This window comes from Necator americanus, chromosome X (assembly GCF_031761385.1).
Source record: "Necator americanus strain Aroian chromosome X, whole genome shotgun sequence".
NCBI lineage: Eukaryota > Metazoa > Nematoda > Chromadorea > Rhabditida > Ancylostomatidae > Necator > Necator americanus.
In genome coordinates, this window is record NC_087376.1 from 17,483,132 (window position 1) to 17,499,388 (window position 16,257).

Below are 16,257 nucleotides of genomic sequence, written 5' to 3' on the forward strand. Positions count from 1 at the left end.
ATAATAACGGGCTTATTCTGTCGCGTGTGTGCGTCTGTGTATGTATGTGTCTCAGTCAAGAAATTACAAAAAGAGAAGGAATATTATGGCGTCGGTTTGGTGCGCTGGACCCTCAAGGCGGTAAAATTGAGTGAGGCGGGTCCTACGGCATCGAATTCGTGTCCCAGAGTCAGATAGCTGTAAAATGGGGTGCGATGGGTCCCATGGGGTAGGAATGGTGCGCCGGTACCAGAAAGTTATAGAATGAGGAGAGACGGTTTCTACTGCGCCGGATTTGTGCGCGAGAGCCCTAACGCTCCCGCGCACAAATCACAAATCAGTAGAATGGGTTTCTATGGTTCCTTCACATGTCTGCTTCCCAGCATGTCTCCCTAACGCTGTTATCATCCTTTTTTCAAAAGGAGGAAACACACGTGCGAACGGCTGCTCAAATACAGTACATAGTAGCCAACAGTTTACGCGATCTAACGTAGAACGTTATTTTGATCACTACGATAGTGATATTCACGGCATTTCATGTTAGCACATCGTTCTTAGCTAATAGTTGAGAACGAAGGAAACTCATACTTCGAATAATGTTTCCAAATTGTGGAGGTTTGAGAGGAACATGGATGTTTCAAGTTCGATTGTTCTCCAAATATAGAACTGAGCGTTTGAGGAAGAACCATGAAATCCTTCACTTATGCTTATATTTTCGGGTGAAAAAAAGTTGAAGAAAGCGTTGATAGAAAAAAGCAATTCTAATTTTACAAAAAATGTCGCTACTGTTACTTCTTTTTGATCTGTGAAGGCGAGCGGAGCGAACACCAAAAAAAAAGCCTGAAGTCCGGCTTTAGCCGGACGTTCAGGCTGGTTGTGTAAGATTTGAATAAATCCCATACCTTGAAAATTGCTTAAACTTTCCGTTACGGCGAACTTAATATACTGGAGATCCAACTATTTGTTAAGATATCTGACATGTACTTTCGTGAGATGACCAGAGACATTTACAACGAATGTTATTGGGTCGTGCACCACGGTGTATTGGCGGTTTTATTAAAACGGTCGGGATCACTCACTGACAGGAACGAGACAAGACTTTTGCACCCAACATAGAAAAAGGGGATGACAATATTTCTTATCCAACAATGACGGAGATTCATATTATTACTCAAAAAAGGGATTTTAGCCATTACTGTGCAAAGAAAATTTATTTATTTATTTGTTAACATCAAGGAAGACACAAACGTGGACTATGACATGCGGTTCAGAAAACTGCGAGCCTGGGCCGAACTTGCCTCGAAGCCGCGCACGCCAAACTTGGATCGAATTTCGAGGACCACGAAGGAATTGTTGGAAAGAAGGACTTCAAGACTTGATCCGAATGCATCGCACACTGAGCGATTAGTAGCTAACACTGGCTACAAGAAGACGATGCAGGAGGATCTTTCGAAATACAGGCAGAAGAAGATTCTGGAAGCAGCACAACAAGGACAAGTCTAAAGAGGTCCCGCAAGGATAGGTGCGAATATAATATCCCGCTTGCTGAAGGAAGACGAGTCTCACTCCTCTTCTCATCGAGAAATGGAAATTATTACTGGGAAGTTCTGTTTGAACCTTTTTTTTTCATCAACTTCTTTGTCAAGTCGATCATCCTCACTGATGAAGCTCCACCACAGATTCTCTCTTCGGATTTACGAGTCGTTTCAGGGGTGTGAAACTTAGCACACCTTCTGACCTGATTTCATATCAGCAGACTTTCTTCGGGCTGATGGCTATCGACACATATCTGGGATGCTGGATGAAGCCCAACCTCAAGAACAAGCTGGATTCCGGTTGGGATTCAGCTGTATGTACCACATTCAGACCGTGACGAAGGTCATAGAGGTTTTTCGGAAATACTGCCTGCCTCTTGTTCTAATCTTCGTCGACTATGAGAAAGCCCTCGACAACGTAGAAACGATTGGTATACTGTCAGCTGTGGCTAAGGTGTGGACGCGTCGTATGTGAGGACATTAAACACTTGCTGCGATCAATGCACCACTAGGATACATTTTTTAGTGCTGCCTTATCTTATCCATTGGAAAGGGGTACGACAAGGCGATGCTATATCGCCAAAGCTTTTCACGGCTGCATTGCAATGGATAATAAGATCTCTTCCATTGGAAGAAAGGGGGATACATGCTGATGGAAGATTCTCGCCTACCTTCATTTGCGAACGACGTCGGTTTCTTTTCGAGAGGTACCAGTGAAACAGAAACGATACCCAAGGAACTGAACTAATCAGGGAAGAGAATAGGAAATGAGAAACAGAAAAAAGACACAGTTGATGAAGAACGGCTAGTGCGAGAAACCGGCGCAGAACACACGGTCTTTGCTGCTCCGACTTACGAGTAATGCCTCATTTTCGCGACACAGCGGAATATCGAAAGCAAAGCATAGATGATCCGGCCTCATTATGAGAAGAATCAACGATAGATGGACTACAAGAACGCTAGAGTGGATCCCAAGAAATGCTTGACGCCCTCGAGGAAGACCACCGACGAGATGGGGTGATGTGTTTGCTATACGGATAGATCAGCTGAGAGTTTAGCTGGGTACGACTCAAGGACCAAAAGTGGTGTACCAAAAAAGAAAAAGAAAACGCATTTTAATAAGTCGTAATATTCAAGAACAAATAAGCAAACTTATTGTCAGTGGAGCCTGCCGACGTCCTTTCTGTGGTGGATAATACGTCCTTTCTGTGGTGGGTAATACGTCAAACATGTTCTCATACTCCACAAAACGAAGAATTCTCTCATGACATCTACTCCTTTGATACAGAATGCTTAACTTCTATTAATCTACATATTAGGCTTTGGAAGACGAACTTAGCCCAAGGCAGAAGGAGCACAGGGATCCAGAGCGAATCTGACGGAGGACCTCGAACAAGAGGGTTCATCAACTTTCGTGATCCTTAAGGTGACTAACCACCACAATCTAGACAAGACCAAACCAGCTAGAAGATGCGGGAGTCAACAAGAGAAAGTTGAAAGAGGAAGTACCATGACGGAATAGATCAAAAATTGAGAGAAAGTTGAAAGAGGAAGTAACATGACAGAATAAATCAAAAAGAGGTATAACGGCAAGATATTAGTATTCTTTTTGGTGAATGAGCTTCAGTGAGCGAAACAGGCTTCATAAAAAAAATTTTTTTTTCGCAAATTTTGGACTAAGAAAAACAAAAAAAAAAGATTTTTCCTAGTCCTTTTGAAACCTAGTTGAAAAAGACACTAAATTTTTCATATTCATATTGTTTTTCATATTGTTTCTACATGTCTAATGTACATAGCTTTAGAGAGAACCTGCACAATTTTAAAGATGAAAATTTGCAGTCAAGAGTTTTTCTTTATGCTCTAATCAGAAAATGGCAATTTTTGATCGTGCTACCGTAGTCGCAAAACGAGGAAGAGTACGAAAATTCAAACTTTGGCTGCGTGTCAAAATGTGTGTGACTTCGAACAAAGTCCAATGACGAGTTCATTCCTAATAAAAACTTATTCTATCTGAAAATGTTATAGGTGAGAAAGTTTGCCAAAATTCCCGACATTTCTCAACTAACTTTCAAAAATATCAGACGTTGTCTAAGAACGATAATTTAATTATTTTACAACGGAAACCTTTTCCCACAGAACGCATCCTTACTAGGCTTTCTAGATTTTTTGGATTTAAATGTTTATTTTAAAACACCAAAATTCAACCATGTCCTGCACTCATTCTCTATCAGGGTCAGCTTTCATCGTTAAAATAAGCTTCAAATCGCGCGTGAACAGTGCAAAATTTATTCTTATTCATTTGTATTTATTTCACTTGTTTTGTTCCTCCTCCAGAACAGGCCAAATGGAATAGTCCTACCATTAAAATCTGGCAATTTTGACTGCCGCAGAAATGAAATTGGGAAGATTCACTCCTTTTTGGACTTGTGAGTGAGTGCACCATCCTGTTGAAAGGTCCAAATTGAATTTTTAAAGTTTTTTTGAGCCCAGGAAAGCACTTCATTCATTGAGATAAATATCTGTACTGACCTTGGCACCTTTCTCAATATAAAGCAGTAGTGTACGTCCTGTGGTGTAAACTCCAGCCCGAACCATCACAGAAGCTGGATAAGAGTTTCTGTGAATAATGTTTCCGCTCATATCTGGATCCTTACCATATTTAGCCAATGACTGCGTATCCTTGCGGTGTGGCACCGGCGCTGTGATAAATTGTTCCGTTTAGAACAGGGAACATTTCCTGGGTGTTTATTAGACTGAGCAACGTGGTCAGCCATGTTTATGGTGGCAATGCGCCCTTAAGCCTCAGAAGAAAATGCTGCAACTGTCTTTAACATGTCATAACATGTGGGGCTGAGTACAATCGCGAAATAAGAAGAGCACTATGTTACCGAGTCTATGAGCTTACTTACATCACTTACAAGCTGTAGAGTCATATCAACATTATTTTAATTTATTTGAGCTTTTTAAATTTTTTCTACTAACTTCATGGAAACAACGAACAATATTACAGATTGTTAGTGCATAGGCTAAAAGTCGCTGTTGTAAAAAAAAAAAACAGTTGTACATAAAATAGTAAAGCTTCAACCATGCTGTTTATGAACCTCTCAGCATTCTTGATCAGTTTTTCTGTGTTACTTTCGGTTATCAAGTTTCGGTTTAGTCCATTGATTCTCCAATCATAAACCGAGAAGATGAAACTGGAAAAGAGTACCAATACCTGGAAAAGGGCATGGACTTATCTGGATTTTATCAGTGAGCTGTTTTATTATTCGAACTCTTCAAGCCCCAGAGATGAGAACAAGGCAGTTTTATTACGATTGTTACAAGTGTTGATTTTTAGGAGCCTTGAGTGGGATCTGATGTCTCTGACATCCCAACGTCATGAGCAACTGTACCCCGGTTGCTGTGGACAAGACTTTTATATCGACGTCACGTTTGATATAGCACTACGGAGAAAGACTCTGTTTTACACAGTGAATTTGGTGATACCTTGTATGCTGATAGGTAAGTACGCTGCGTTGAACAGAGCAACTGATTTGTCTCGCTGAGATGGAATCATGCTAAATTGGGCCTTCATCTCATTTCTGAGATTAACATCTGTCCGAGCTATAATTAGAATTCGTCAACAATTGACTTGATCATGCTTACATCATCATTACACTGAATTAACAAGATGTTAGACTCATCTTTTAAACGAAAGCGGACAACTTAGAAAATCGATAGTACTAATTCTGACATGAACTTATCATACGCTCACTTATTACATAACAACGATGCTAAATTAATACTGAGACATTGAGAGAACTTAAGGCCTGATAGTTTGAGAGTGTGTCCAGGCAACAGGAGTGTTACCCGTAATGTCACAGAAATATAGCAGCACAACCTATTAGAGTGAGGACTTTGTGTTGGCCCGAGTTTTATTTACTGAGGCTAGGTCTATCGATGATACGGTGGAATTCGCCTCTCTAAGAACACAGGTCCCCTAAAGGTCTCCTTTTTCAACCATGGGCTTATCTGGTACCTGTGTACTTCTAGTTTCCAGAGCACTGGCTACACACGTGTGTTGACTACCTTAGGAACGACACTAAAAAGAGTACATCGGCAAAAGAATAAGGAAATGGAAAAGTAAGGGAGAGTTATATGCTTGGAAAATGGCTGGTAGTCCTAAGCCTCTTGCCATCAAAGCATCACCAGGAGGTACCCAAAGCAGCTGTCAGAATGAGTTGCGTGCGTCGATAATTGCGCTCCGATACGGTCGATAGTGATAGCGGACCGTTCCGCTAGGCGATAGCTTATTCCTTATCGGATTCAAAAGTGGGGAAGCTTAGAATTGTTTTTTTTTTGGTTTTTGAAATTCTATTCTTACTTGACTTACTTTTAGTGATACGTATTATTCACGCACCCTTCTAAGAATGTTTCTGTTTTAGTTTATTGTTGGTAAGTTGTATATTTAATTTTTGTTCCGTATTTGTTTCTGTTTATCTTAGATTGTTTTATTGATGTTGGACCGATTGTTGATGCTATCAATCGTCCTGACAAGTGCGAAGACTGCCTTGCAGGCACACAATATCCCTGCAGGCATAGCTTACGGATAGAGTGCCGTAAGGTCGTCAGTTTACGACTGCTTTTAACCATATCGATTTCTTAAACATGGAAATATGTGAAGCGATCGCCGAGTTACCAGTGTAGAAATTGAAGTAAAACTTTTATTCGTATAAAAAGATAGAAATATATATCTTAGAACTTTGTCTTCCGCTTTGTGTTATCTTGCCTTTTTCCTGTCATTTTTAGAAGTACGACAAATTTTCCCTAAAGGTTTCCATTTACAAACGAGTTTCTCATTGTGAAGTTAATGTTCTTATAAGTTCGCTTTATGAGTTCATCGAGGTAGTAGTATCACGCGGGCCCTCGGTAGAAGGAGTGGGCGGGGCCTAAGGATGGACAGTGCGCCTGGATAGGCATAGCAGCGGTCACTGCTGCAGGCATACACATCGGCTGCACCTAATCAGTCTGGGGGGGAACGGTAAAGAGGGTCCCGGCGGATTCTCCGCGAATGCCTCCGAGACATAACGTGCCCAGTGGATATGCCGGCGGATACGCGAGCATACCTCGAAGAGGTCGCGCTCCAGTAGTTCATGAAGACGCAGACAACCGTCTTAAATGTTTTTCTAGCCACAGGGACGCAGAAAACTGCGGAGTTACAAGAAAATATGCAAAGAAGAGTGGTGTGCGCTGTCGAAATGACCGAATAAGTCAAAGAATAATAGCGTTAGATAGAAGTACATGGGATTTTGTATGGTGTTCTAATAAAGAAAGGCAGTGAGTTTGTCTTTATAACACCTTCAGAAAGTCTAGAAATCTTACCAAATTTGAACTCTTTTTCTTCCTGTAGGTTCCTGGAAGTCAGAGATACAGAAGGTCCCTCTGTCCAGAAATAAGTTAGGCTACAAAAAAGCTTGGGAGTTACAGGATAACGTTAATTCTCATTACTTTTGAGTTACTTTTGAGAGCGGGAATTAACGAAAATTTTTATGCACATAATTTGAAGCTATTAGCTATACATCCTTATCTCAAACTTCACGTGAGGATTTCTCTTGCTTCTGGTACGATTACTTAATTGAGATCACCTCACGTTACAAAATTGCAGTGAATGTGTCTGATTCTCCAGAACAATTCAACACATAGTGAATTATATCCTAGCCGGTGACGCAGTGTATGATTAGCGGTAGGTAAGCAGAGTCAGTTATTTAGGTGCCAACAAAAGTGAATCTCTTTAGGACGCGCACCATCGCTAATTGCCTTGACGAGGCATGACCGGGGCATGCTGGAAATTCCGCCGGGACCCTCTTTACACGCACCCCAGTCTGGGTACCTCCTGAGCACTCCCCCCTCCCCCAATTCACTCTATAAGACGGTATGCATACATGACAACAACTCCAAAATACAGAATTAATTTGAACGGTTAAGATGAGCGTGCAAACAAGAAAACAATAGAGAACAAGAGAGTACCAAAGCACCCAGCATATACTTATGCGTGCGAATGGGTTGGCCCCAGCTTTGCGAGAGAAGGCAACAAGAAAGCAGCTCGCTGGTACGAAATACGCACACAGTAGCTGCGCGTGCGCGGCATGCAATGTCTAAGGCACTCAAGAATGTGTGGAGGTGTGAGGAGCGGCACGCAAAGTGAAAATCTTGCGAAGAGCACTGATGCTTAATTATTAATAATTAGTTTACAGGGAAAAGGAATTTGTGGGAGAGGAGCATTCCAAGAGTGATCTAATCGCTATTTAAGTAGGTAACGATTAGAGCACAAACATCGTTCTCAAGTTCCGGTGTGTACTGTTGAAGCATAATCGCTCCTTCTATAGCAATTCACGATCTGCAAGCCATTCGTTAATTTCTTCTTTGCACTTCGGCAGCTTCGATGCAAACTTCAGCCACAGAGTAATAATATTGAATTCACGGAAAGGAGCAAGTTAGCAGCAGCCATTTTTGCGGCTATGCAAATGAGTGGCAGATTGATTCGGCCTTATATACGGCGGTTGATTGGCATAACTACGTTAAGTGACCATTTGTCGTTTTGGGTAAAATGTACTTGGGAGGGGGGCATTCGGTGGCGCCCTTATTTCTCGAAGTAAATAATTAAACCAATCGAGGCCATAAGACCTAAGCATTAGTCTGAGAGGATCTATGACATGTGAGCTAATATTATCAAGAGAAAAAGTAAGTTAGAACGTCGAGAAATAAGGGCGCCACCGAGTGCCCCCACCCACCAACTACATTTTCTTCGTCGCTTTTCTTCCAAATTAATTTCTTTTTTCCGCATGCAAAAGCTTCTATTCGTACTCCAGTTGATTCAGCCTTGTATACGGCGAGTTTCAAAAATGTTTCGCAATCAACCTCCAGAAAATAGGAAACACAACGAATTTTGAACGACTTTTGTGCTTCAGTCGTTATTTGTTCAGGTACCAATTAGAGACTTTTGGAATCCCCCACCCTTCAACTTCCTTCGCGCCAGTTCAAGTTACGGAACAGTTACTAAACACTGGTATTAATCAAAAGCCTGGCATGTCTTCTAAGTTCGAAGCGTCCGATTTTTTGGAAAAGTGGAAACAGGAGCAATGTTTCTTCATCGCAATCATAGTATTTTAAGTATATAACACATTTCAGCCATATTGACCACGTTCGTATTCTATATTCCTCCGATCGAGCACAAGATGACATTTTCTATCTCAATTCTGGTTTCGCTTACTGTGTTTTATTTAGTTTTAATTGAACTCATCCCGCCGACCTCTCTAGTGATTCCTCTGATTGGTGAGTTTATCTTCAAAAAAAGTTACCATTTCATTGACTGAACAATTTGGAGCCAGCCAAAGCGCTAGTGGTCCTAAAAGCTCACTAGTGATCGGCTACATGATACAATTTTGTTTTCATTCTTCCAAAAGTAGTATTTTTTTAAATAAACGTAAAAACAATAAATGGTCTTCTTTGATGAGAAATTGATAGGTAATGTGCAAACTATAGTGCACGTTCAAGGTAATGGTGGACTGGAGTTTCCTCAGAATCGACTCTAACTGAAAAGTGCTTGTTCCTTTGCCATTCTTCTTTGAACATAACGAGGATCAGCAATAAGTCAGCGCAACAATGGTAATAAATATATTAGTACCAATAAGAATAATAATAATAGTGGATAGTATCTTATCGGAAAAGGAAAAGGCTTATTTACACGGATAGCTTAATATAATCGGACGAAAAACTCCTGAGCTTCGCTGTTGTCAGGCGTTACCACTAATCTTCTGTAGACATTTTCACTGCGGAACGCTCACTTGGACTACTGCAACTTAAAATCTAATTTTAAACGATAACTATTTGAAAAAAAAACACAAATTGACGGCACCAGATAGCCCTTCTCCAGCTATTTTCAAAAATATGTTCAAAACTAAAAATCTTTTTTAAGAAATGGTATGTAGCAGCAAGAAACTACTTATATTTGCAATCGGCTTTAATCGAATCCTCGGAGTACACTTGCATCCAAAACAAAAACAGGACTCGAAAAATTATGAGATAAGCCATTCTCTTCCAATGGATAGCATGATAGAAAATGAAATAATTTTATTTTGTTATTTTAAGCAACGCTATAATGAATATGACTATGTAAAGTGTCGGGTGTAAAATGTAAAATGTTCAAATTCTCAATTATATGCGATACAAAAGGAGAAACCTGAGTATTGCCTAAGGCAATATTTCTTTTCTTGCCTTCTCTCGCTCCTCAACACCGTTTACTACAGCATTGTTGAACATAGCTCTGTCCTCTCGTCCAAATGTTGGTTTCCGGTATCACGCATGTCTCACACTCTTAACTCGATATTTCCCCTTTGCGATGTACGGCGCAGTCTTGTTCTTGTCAGCGGCACTTTAGCTAACTGTGTAGTAGTGTAGTATAATAAACAAGATCACTTACCCACCTTTGAGGTCCTCTTGATCTTTGAGTGTAGCTGGGAATTCGCGTCAGGTACACGTACTGATGGACGGGCAATTGTGGTTAATACAAGAGCAGATAGAACGTTGTAGTAAGCCTATCAGCATAACACAAATAAGCAACAGCAATGTCCTATCCGCCCAAACGCGGGCGCGTTGCGGATTGCAATCGGGCAAGCGGAGTTCCATAATCTTTTTCGCACACCTCTTCCTGAATTACTGCGGAGTTGAATGTGATCCTTTTCATATTTGCGAACAACATACCTAACGCTCCTTATTCGTTAGAGATACTAACACCATCAATTTTGTAACGCGCTGCCCTTGAGTACCCAATTCACACGACTGCATTTGCAATCTAGAACTCACATGTGATGTATTGTAAATGAAGGATATATACATTTATCTCTGTGGGATAGCTTTTGGTTTGAAATATATGTCTTTATGGCTTACGCCATGACGACATATATTTCAAACTTTCAATTTTTCTCGAATTGTTAACGGCAGTTTTTAGCAAAACCGGCGCAGCTGAGAGAGTTAACTAAAACACAGATTTCGGAGTGCAGATTTTGACTATGAATATGTTTCAGTTTCCCCTAATCGTCCTGAAAAGTGGCGTTGGAACCGTGTTTGTTCTTACGAGATACGTTGAAACGCGAAATCATCATGCACGTGCTCCGTCTAGGAGCGAGCGGTTAAAGCTTAGTGAGGTCTCCTTAGCAACTTAATCATGCAAAACCTAGGTATTCAAGTAAATATGCTTCTGAGGAAACCGGAGCATCTGCGTTCTAACATATCTCATAGGAAAGAACGTTTCTTCTATGTCGTTTTTCAGGACGATTAAGGGGAATTGAGTGGGACACCGCTCAATTCCTGGTCGTAATCTACACCCCGAACTCTAAATTTTACCCCTGACATCCCGTATGTTAGTTTCGCGACACCCTGTCTTCACGTCTCACGACAAAACTCGAAGCAATCGAAGAATGAAGCCGAAGAAATGCTCAAAATTTTCGAATGTTTTGGTCCGTATTATCTGAGAACAAGCTTTCAATCCATCTGTAAAAACAGAAATACTGCTTTTGGAACCAACAAAATTCTCCTCAAAACTTTTGAGGAATTAATTCAACAATCGCAATAAGTTAAGAAGATCATCTTGAATCAAAACAATAAGCCAGATTGTATCGAACTGTTGTGAACTCGAGGATGCCTCTTCTGAAGAAGAGAAGCCGCAAATAACAACTTGAGATGTTCGGACGAAATGATCGAACTGTAATGTCCTCAGGGAACATTATTTTGAACAAAACCTGGTGACAACAATGTGCGTTTTCACTTCTTGGGTCATAAAATGCCTCTAATAGAGTATTCTCTTTGCTAGGAGCGTTTGCGCTCAACGTCACAAACTGTGCTGCCTTATGGGACAATATCATTATTATAATTTTTCTCCTACTTGCTTAACGAACTCAATTTGATCCCACCTCTCTTACTATGAGTAGAGTTATGAGTCGAAAATTGGTTCGCCCATTCTTCACTTAACGCAACAACTGTATGAACAAATGTTAGGAACATCCAGGTTTTAAAAATATCATCGGCAAATTTGGAGACAGCACTCTACTCTTGGTTCGGTTTCACAAACCTATCCTGTTTCAGTAACTTGAGTTATTGGTCGTTGAATATTAATAACCATAAGCATTACTTTTTCAAAGAGAGACCATTCTAACTTTATCATTATTATAATCAGGTATTTCACACACATTTCAGGGCGCTATCTTTTATTCACGATGTTTCTTGTAGCAATGTCTATTCTTCTCTCAGTACTTTCACTCAACTATTACCGAAGGTACGTGCATAGCTTTCTGTTGAACTAACGAATTTTATTCCTTTTTTCGGTTGCCCTTTCGAAGACATGGGAATAGGCAACCACTTTATCAGTGCTTAATGCGACTAACTTATGGAGCGGGTAACTAAAGAATGATATTTGCAGAGGGCGAAATTGAGTGGTACTCATAGAACACATTTGTTAAATTATCCGTAGAAATGCCTTTGCAACCTATGAGGGTTTGCTTTTTAGGAGAAAAAACTAGTCTGAAGAGGAAATACTTTTAAATTTAAAAGCAGCGTATCATGAAATTTCCAATGTTAGGACCTTCGTGGAGAATGTAGAGTTCGGGGTGTAGATGTAGGATGAGTATGAGTGTGACTACGCTCGGTTTCCCCGTAACCGTTCTGAAAAACGGCGTCGGAAACGGCTTTAGTTCCTACGAGGCACGTTAAAACGGGCCACCTTTGTTTCACGCTGCAATTTTCTCAGCGTATTCGTAGGTTTTATTTGATAAGGCTTCTGAGGATACCCCATTCACTTTCGAGGTGTACGTTCGGGGTGTCGACCGTTCGCTCATTTACGCAGCGCGCGTAGAAAGGTGAACGTATATCGTAGGAACTAAGGCCGTTTCCGACGCGATTTTTAATTACTAGGGAAATTTGAGCGTAAGCACGCTCATACTTGTAGTCTGCATTCCGAACTCTGTGCTGTTCACGAAAGATGCGAAAATCGAACTTTCATCCAAATTTGCCTCTAAACAAACTAACCTATCAGTTACAGAACCAAGGGGAAATACCAGAGGTAACGTGGAATCTTTCGCATAAACGCGCTCAATACTTTTCAAGCAAGTTTCTCGAACAATATTCGAAAGTTCTACCGTGGGTGTTGTGGCGGTTTTAGGAGCGTTCAATACAAAGTTACAAGCGCCAAAACTACTTATGTGTTTGTATTAGTTGTTGCATCGAAACAATGAAAATATAAAGATCCAAACACAAAAAGCTTTTTTTTTATGTTTTTTGAGTACATACCACCTAATTTGGTTCTTCGCAAACATAGTTCTTCAATCACTAGTTTCATAAGCGAGTCGCATAAAGCACAGAAGAAGTGATTTTTTTCCGTGCCTTCGTGAGAGCAATCTTCAGGAATTTCCTACGTTTCTAGAACGCAACATCAAACATTCGCTGAGGAACGCATTGCAAAAGGGAAATTCGGCAGGTGATAGAGTCAAAGAAGCACCAAGTGGAGCAAGTGGTAGGAGAAGCAAATTTGCTGGAATGCCATTGAAATATTATAATTGAAACAGTTCCACATTCTAAATCTATAGAAATTCTTTGAGTACTGATTAAAACACATAATACAACGAGAACGAGAACAGTGAGATGTATAGTTTAATAGTATTTCATAGCATAGGTGTAATTACAGAGGAACGACAAAAAAGACAGACAAGAAAATTTGCACTTTTTAGTGACAATTTGATAGTGGTACGCAGGTTCCACATTCCGCTGATCCAAATTTTTGCAAAAGAGCAGAAGACTTGAAAGTATACCTGAAGGATGAAGACTTGAAATTTAATGGCCAAATTAGCTCAGATTTTTTGAAAATTGTCATGTCCGGAAGATCGTAAACAAGTTCGTGAAAAGATCATCTTAAGATGTACTTTTACCAGTACTTCATAGAATAAGGTTTGGCCCATAAAACAGTCACACTGCAGTTTTTCGGAACTTAAATAGGACAGAGACTGGAAAAGTGCCTCTTTTCCCGTCTCTGTTCCATTTAAGATTAGGAAGAATAAGGTTCGTCCTGCAAAATGGTCATACTATATTCTTGTCAATTCCAAGCTTTTCTGAAACTTGGAATGAATTGGTTGGGAAGAATTGAAAGTTTTACATTTTTCCTAATATTCGGATTTTTATTCGAACGCAAAAAGTTACATTTTCTGTATTACGACAGATGAATGAAACTACACTCATTATTCGGGAAGAAAAGGTTCCGTCACGAAATGTACGTGGTGTTGGTTTTGTTGTGGCACCCATCTGTCGTCCATCTTCTCGATTCACACGAGATCCTAACACCTAGGCTGGACATTCTTCGCCTCCGTACAAAAATTCTTTAGCAGAATCAACTGCTGATTACCAACATCCACAGAAAATTAATCTGAACTAGACGCGCTTATGAGGAGCTGAAGGAGGTGATCCGCAACGAGAAGTCCTTCTACAAATTCTTTGTCGGAGACTTCAGCGCAAAGCTAAGAAAGGCCACGGAAGTGGAATACGGCTTCCGAAGATATCACCTGAAATATCGAAAAGGACAATCGTCTAGTCGGGCTCTTGGCTCCGCTTTCCTCCTTCATGGAAAATTTCTTTTCATAGATGAAGATTATCGTCGGTGGTCATGGAAATCGCCCAATAACGCGACTCGTGCGGAGATGGACCAGATATTCACCAACTAGAGGTAGTGTCTACTTGAGACCTCGTTACTTTCATTTTTTGTAGTGATTCTAATCATCGCCTCTTTCATGAAAAAAACACGGCTTAGCCAAAAAAAAAAATGGAAGAAACATCTGCTGTCGGCAGCGAAGGAGGAAAGAAGTCGTATACAACGATTGCATACTCGAGCTTCTTGTCCCAAGGGGCACATCAAGGAGAACCAAAGGTGGACTACGGCCTACTGCTCAGAGGACCGCGAGCTTGTGCTAAACTTGCCTCCAAGCAGCGCCCAACAAAGATGGAACCAATTTTGAAAACATGCAAATACATCGCATATTGAACTGTTAGTAGCAAACGGTAGCTGCAAATAAGCTTTGCAGGAGGATCTTTTGGAATACATTTACAAAATTCGGGAAACAGCATCAAAGCTATTCAAAAAATTAGGGAAACAGCACCAAAAACGGGATTAGCACCTCTTCATGTCGTAAGATAGAAGTCATTACGGAGAAGTTCTACTCGAAGCTTTTCCGTTCGTCAACTCCGGTGCCAATCCCAATCATTTCCAATGGTGAAATTTTATTACGGATGCTCCCTTTGGAAGTACGAGTCGCTATCAAGACTATAAAATCTGGCACAGTCCCTGGACCTGATTTTATATCAGCAGACTTTCTTCGGGGTGGTGGCCTCCGCAAGTAATGCAAATGACGTCCTATCTCCAGAAAGAAAGAATCCCGACCAGTGAAAGAATAAGACGCAAACCGTTCTTATTCATAAGAAAGGCGACCGAGAGGACCTTAGGAACTACCGTCCGATATGCTTGTTGAGCGTATTATACAAAGTATTCACTAGGATCATCCTCACGCGCATATCTAGGACGCTGGATGAAGTCCAGCCGCAGGAACAAGCTGGATTCCGTCAGGTGTTTAGCAGGATGGAATACATCCAGATCGTGTCGAGGGTCATAGAGGTTTGCCGGGAATACCGCCTACCTCTTGTTTTAACCTTCGTCGACTATAAGAAAGCCTCCGACAGCATAGAAACGAATGCAATACTGTCAGCGCTGGTCGATTAAGGTGTGGACGCTTCGTATAGGAGGACATTAGCTAATTACTACGATCGATGCACTACTAAGATACAGCTTTTCTGCCGCCCCCTCAACATACCCATTGGAAGGGGGGTACGACAAGGCGATACTATATCGCCGAAGCTGTTCACGACTGCGTTACAATGGATAATGAGATCTCTTTCATGGGAAGAAGGGGGCTTGGATGTTGATTGAAGAGTCCTCTCAAACCTTCGTTTTGCGGACAACATCTTTTTTTTTCTAGAAGTACGAATGAAGCAGAGACGATCGTCCAGGAATTGAACGAAGCAGGGAGAAGAATAGAATTGCAAATAAACACAAGGAAGACACTTTTCATGAAGAATGCCTCTTGTGGGGATGGAGAAGCACAACGTGAAGGCTCCGAAATCGCGGAAACTTCGTCATCCGTACACCTCAGACCTGGGCATTCTATTAATATGGAGAACGACTTGAAGGAACAACTGAATAGATGGATGGGAGCAGTGTGGGCAGCTATAGCACCCATCAGGGGAACTAGGAATGATCAGCTGACATACAAATCTCCGTGTTCATTTACTCGACTGCATCAGCTGACATATCAAGATCTTCGTGTTAACTTATTCAACTCGTCAATTCTTCCAACAAAGACTGACGCCGCTGCCACGTTTAAGAAGCTACGTACTACCCTCAGAGCCCTTGAGAAATGCCTTCTGAAGTCCAACCAGCGCAAGCAACATCTAGCTGATCTTAACAGCTCGAACTTGAGAATAGGGTGCCAAATTCGCTATTTAGCGGCATATATATATATATATATATATATATATATATACATATATGTATTGAAAAGCGACGCGTGGATAAGCTGGTCACTTGTGAGAAGAATCGTCGATAGATTGACTAAATGCTGGAGTGGATCCCAAGAGATGCTAAACGCCTTGAGAGGAGCCACCAAATAGATGG

General features: G+C 41.0%; 1 protein-coding gene across 4 annotated transcripts in view; it reads left to right on the forward strand.

Moving 5' to 3' along the window:
• Positions 1-16,257, forward strand: part of RB195_023801 (uncharacterized protein) — a gene marked incomplete at both ends in the record, with an annotated part of 28,578 nt that overhangs the window by 5,352 nt on the left and 6,969 nt on the right. The window contains 7 exons of one of the 4 annotated variants that reach the window (XM_064211357.1): positions 4,675-4,766; positions 4,855-5,018; positions 5,942-5,951; positions 8,480-8,562; positions 8,685-8,828; positions 11,748-11,826; positions 15,563-16,069. In XM_064211357.1, coding sequence (XP_064067235.1) covers positions 4,675-4,766; positions 4,855-5,018; positions 5,942-5,951; positions 8,480-8,562; positions 8,685-8,828; positions 11,748-11,826; positions 15,563-16,069 — 1,079 coding nt within the window. Of the gene's footprint in view, positions 1-4,674; positions 4,767-4,854; positions 5,019-5,941; positions 5,952-7,481; positions 7,606-8,479; positions 8,563-8,684; positions 8,829-11,747; positions 11,827-15,562; positions 16,070-16,257 lie in introns of all 4 variants that reach the window. The other 3 variants (XM_064211356.1, XM_064211354.1, XM_064211355.1) reach the window with 3 other exon arrangements.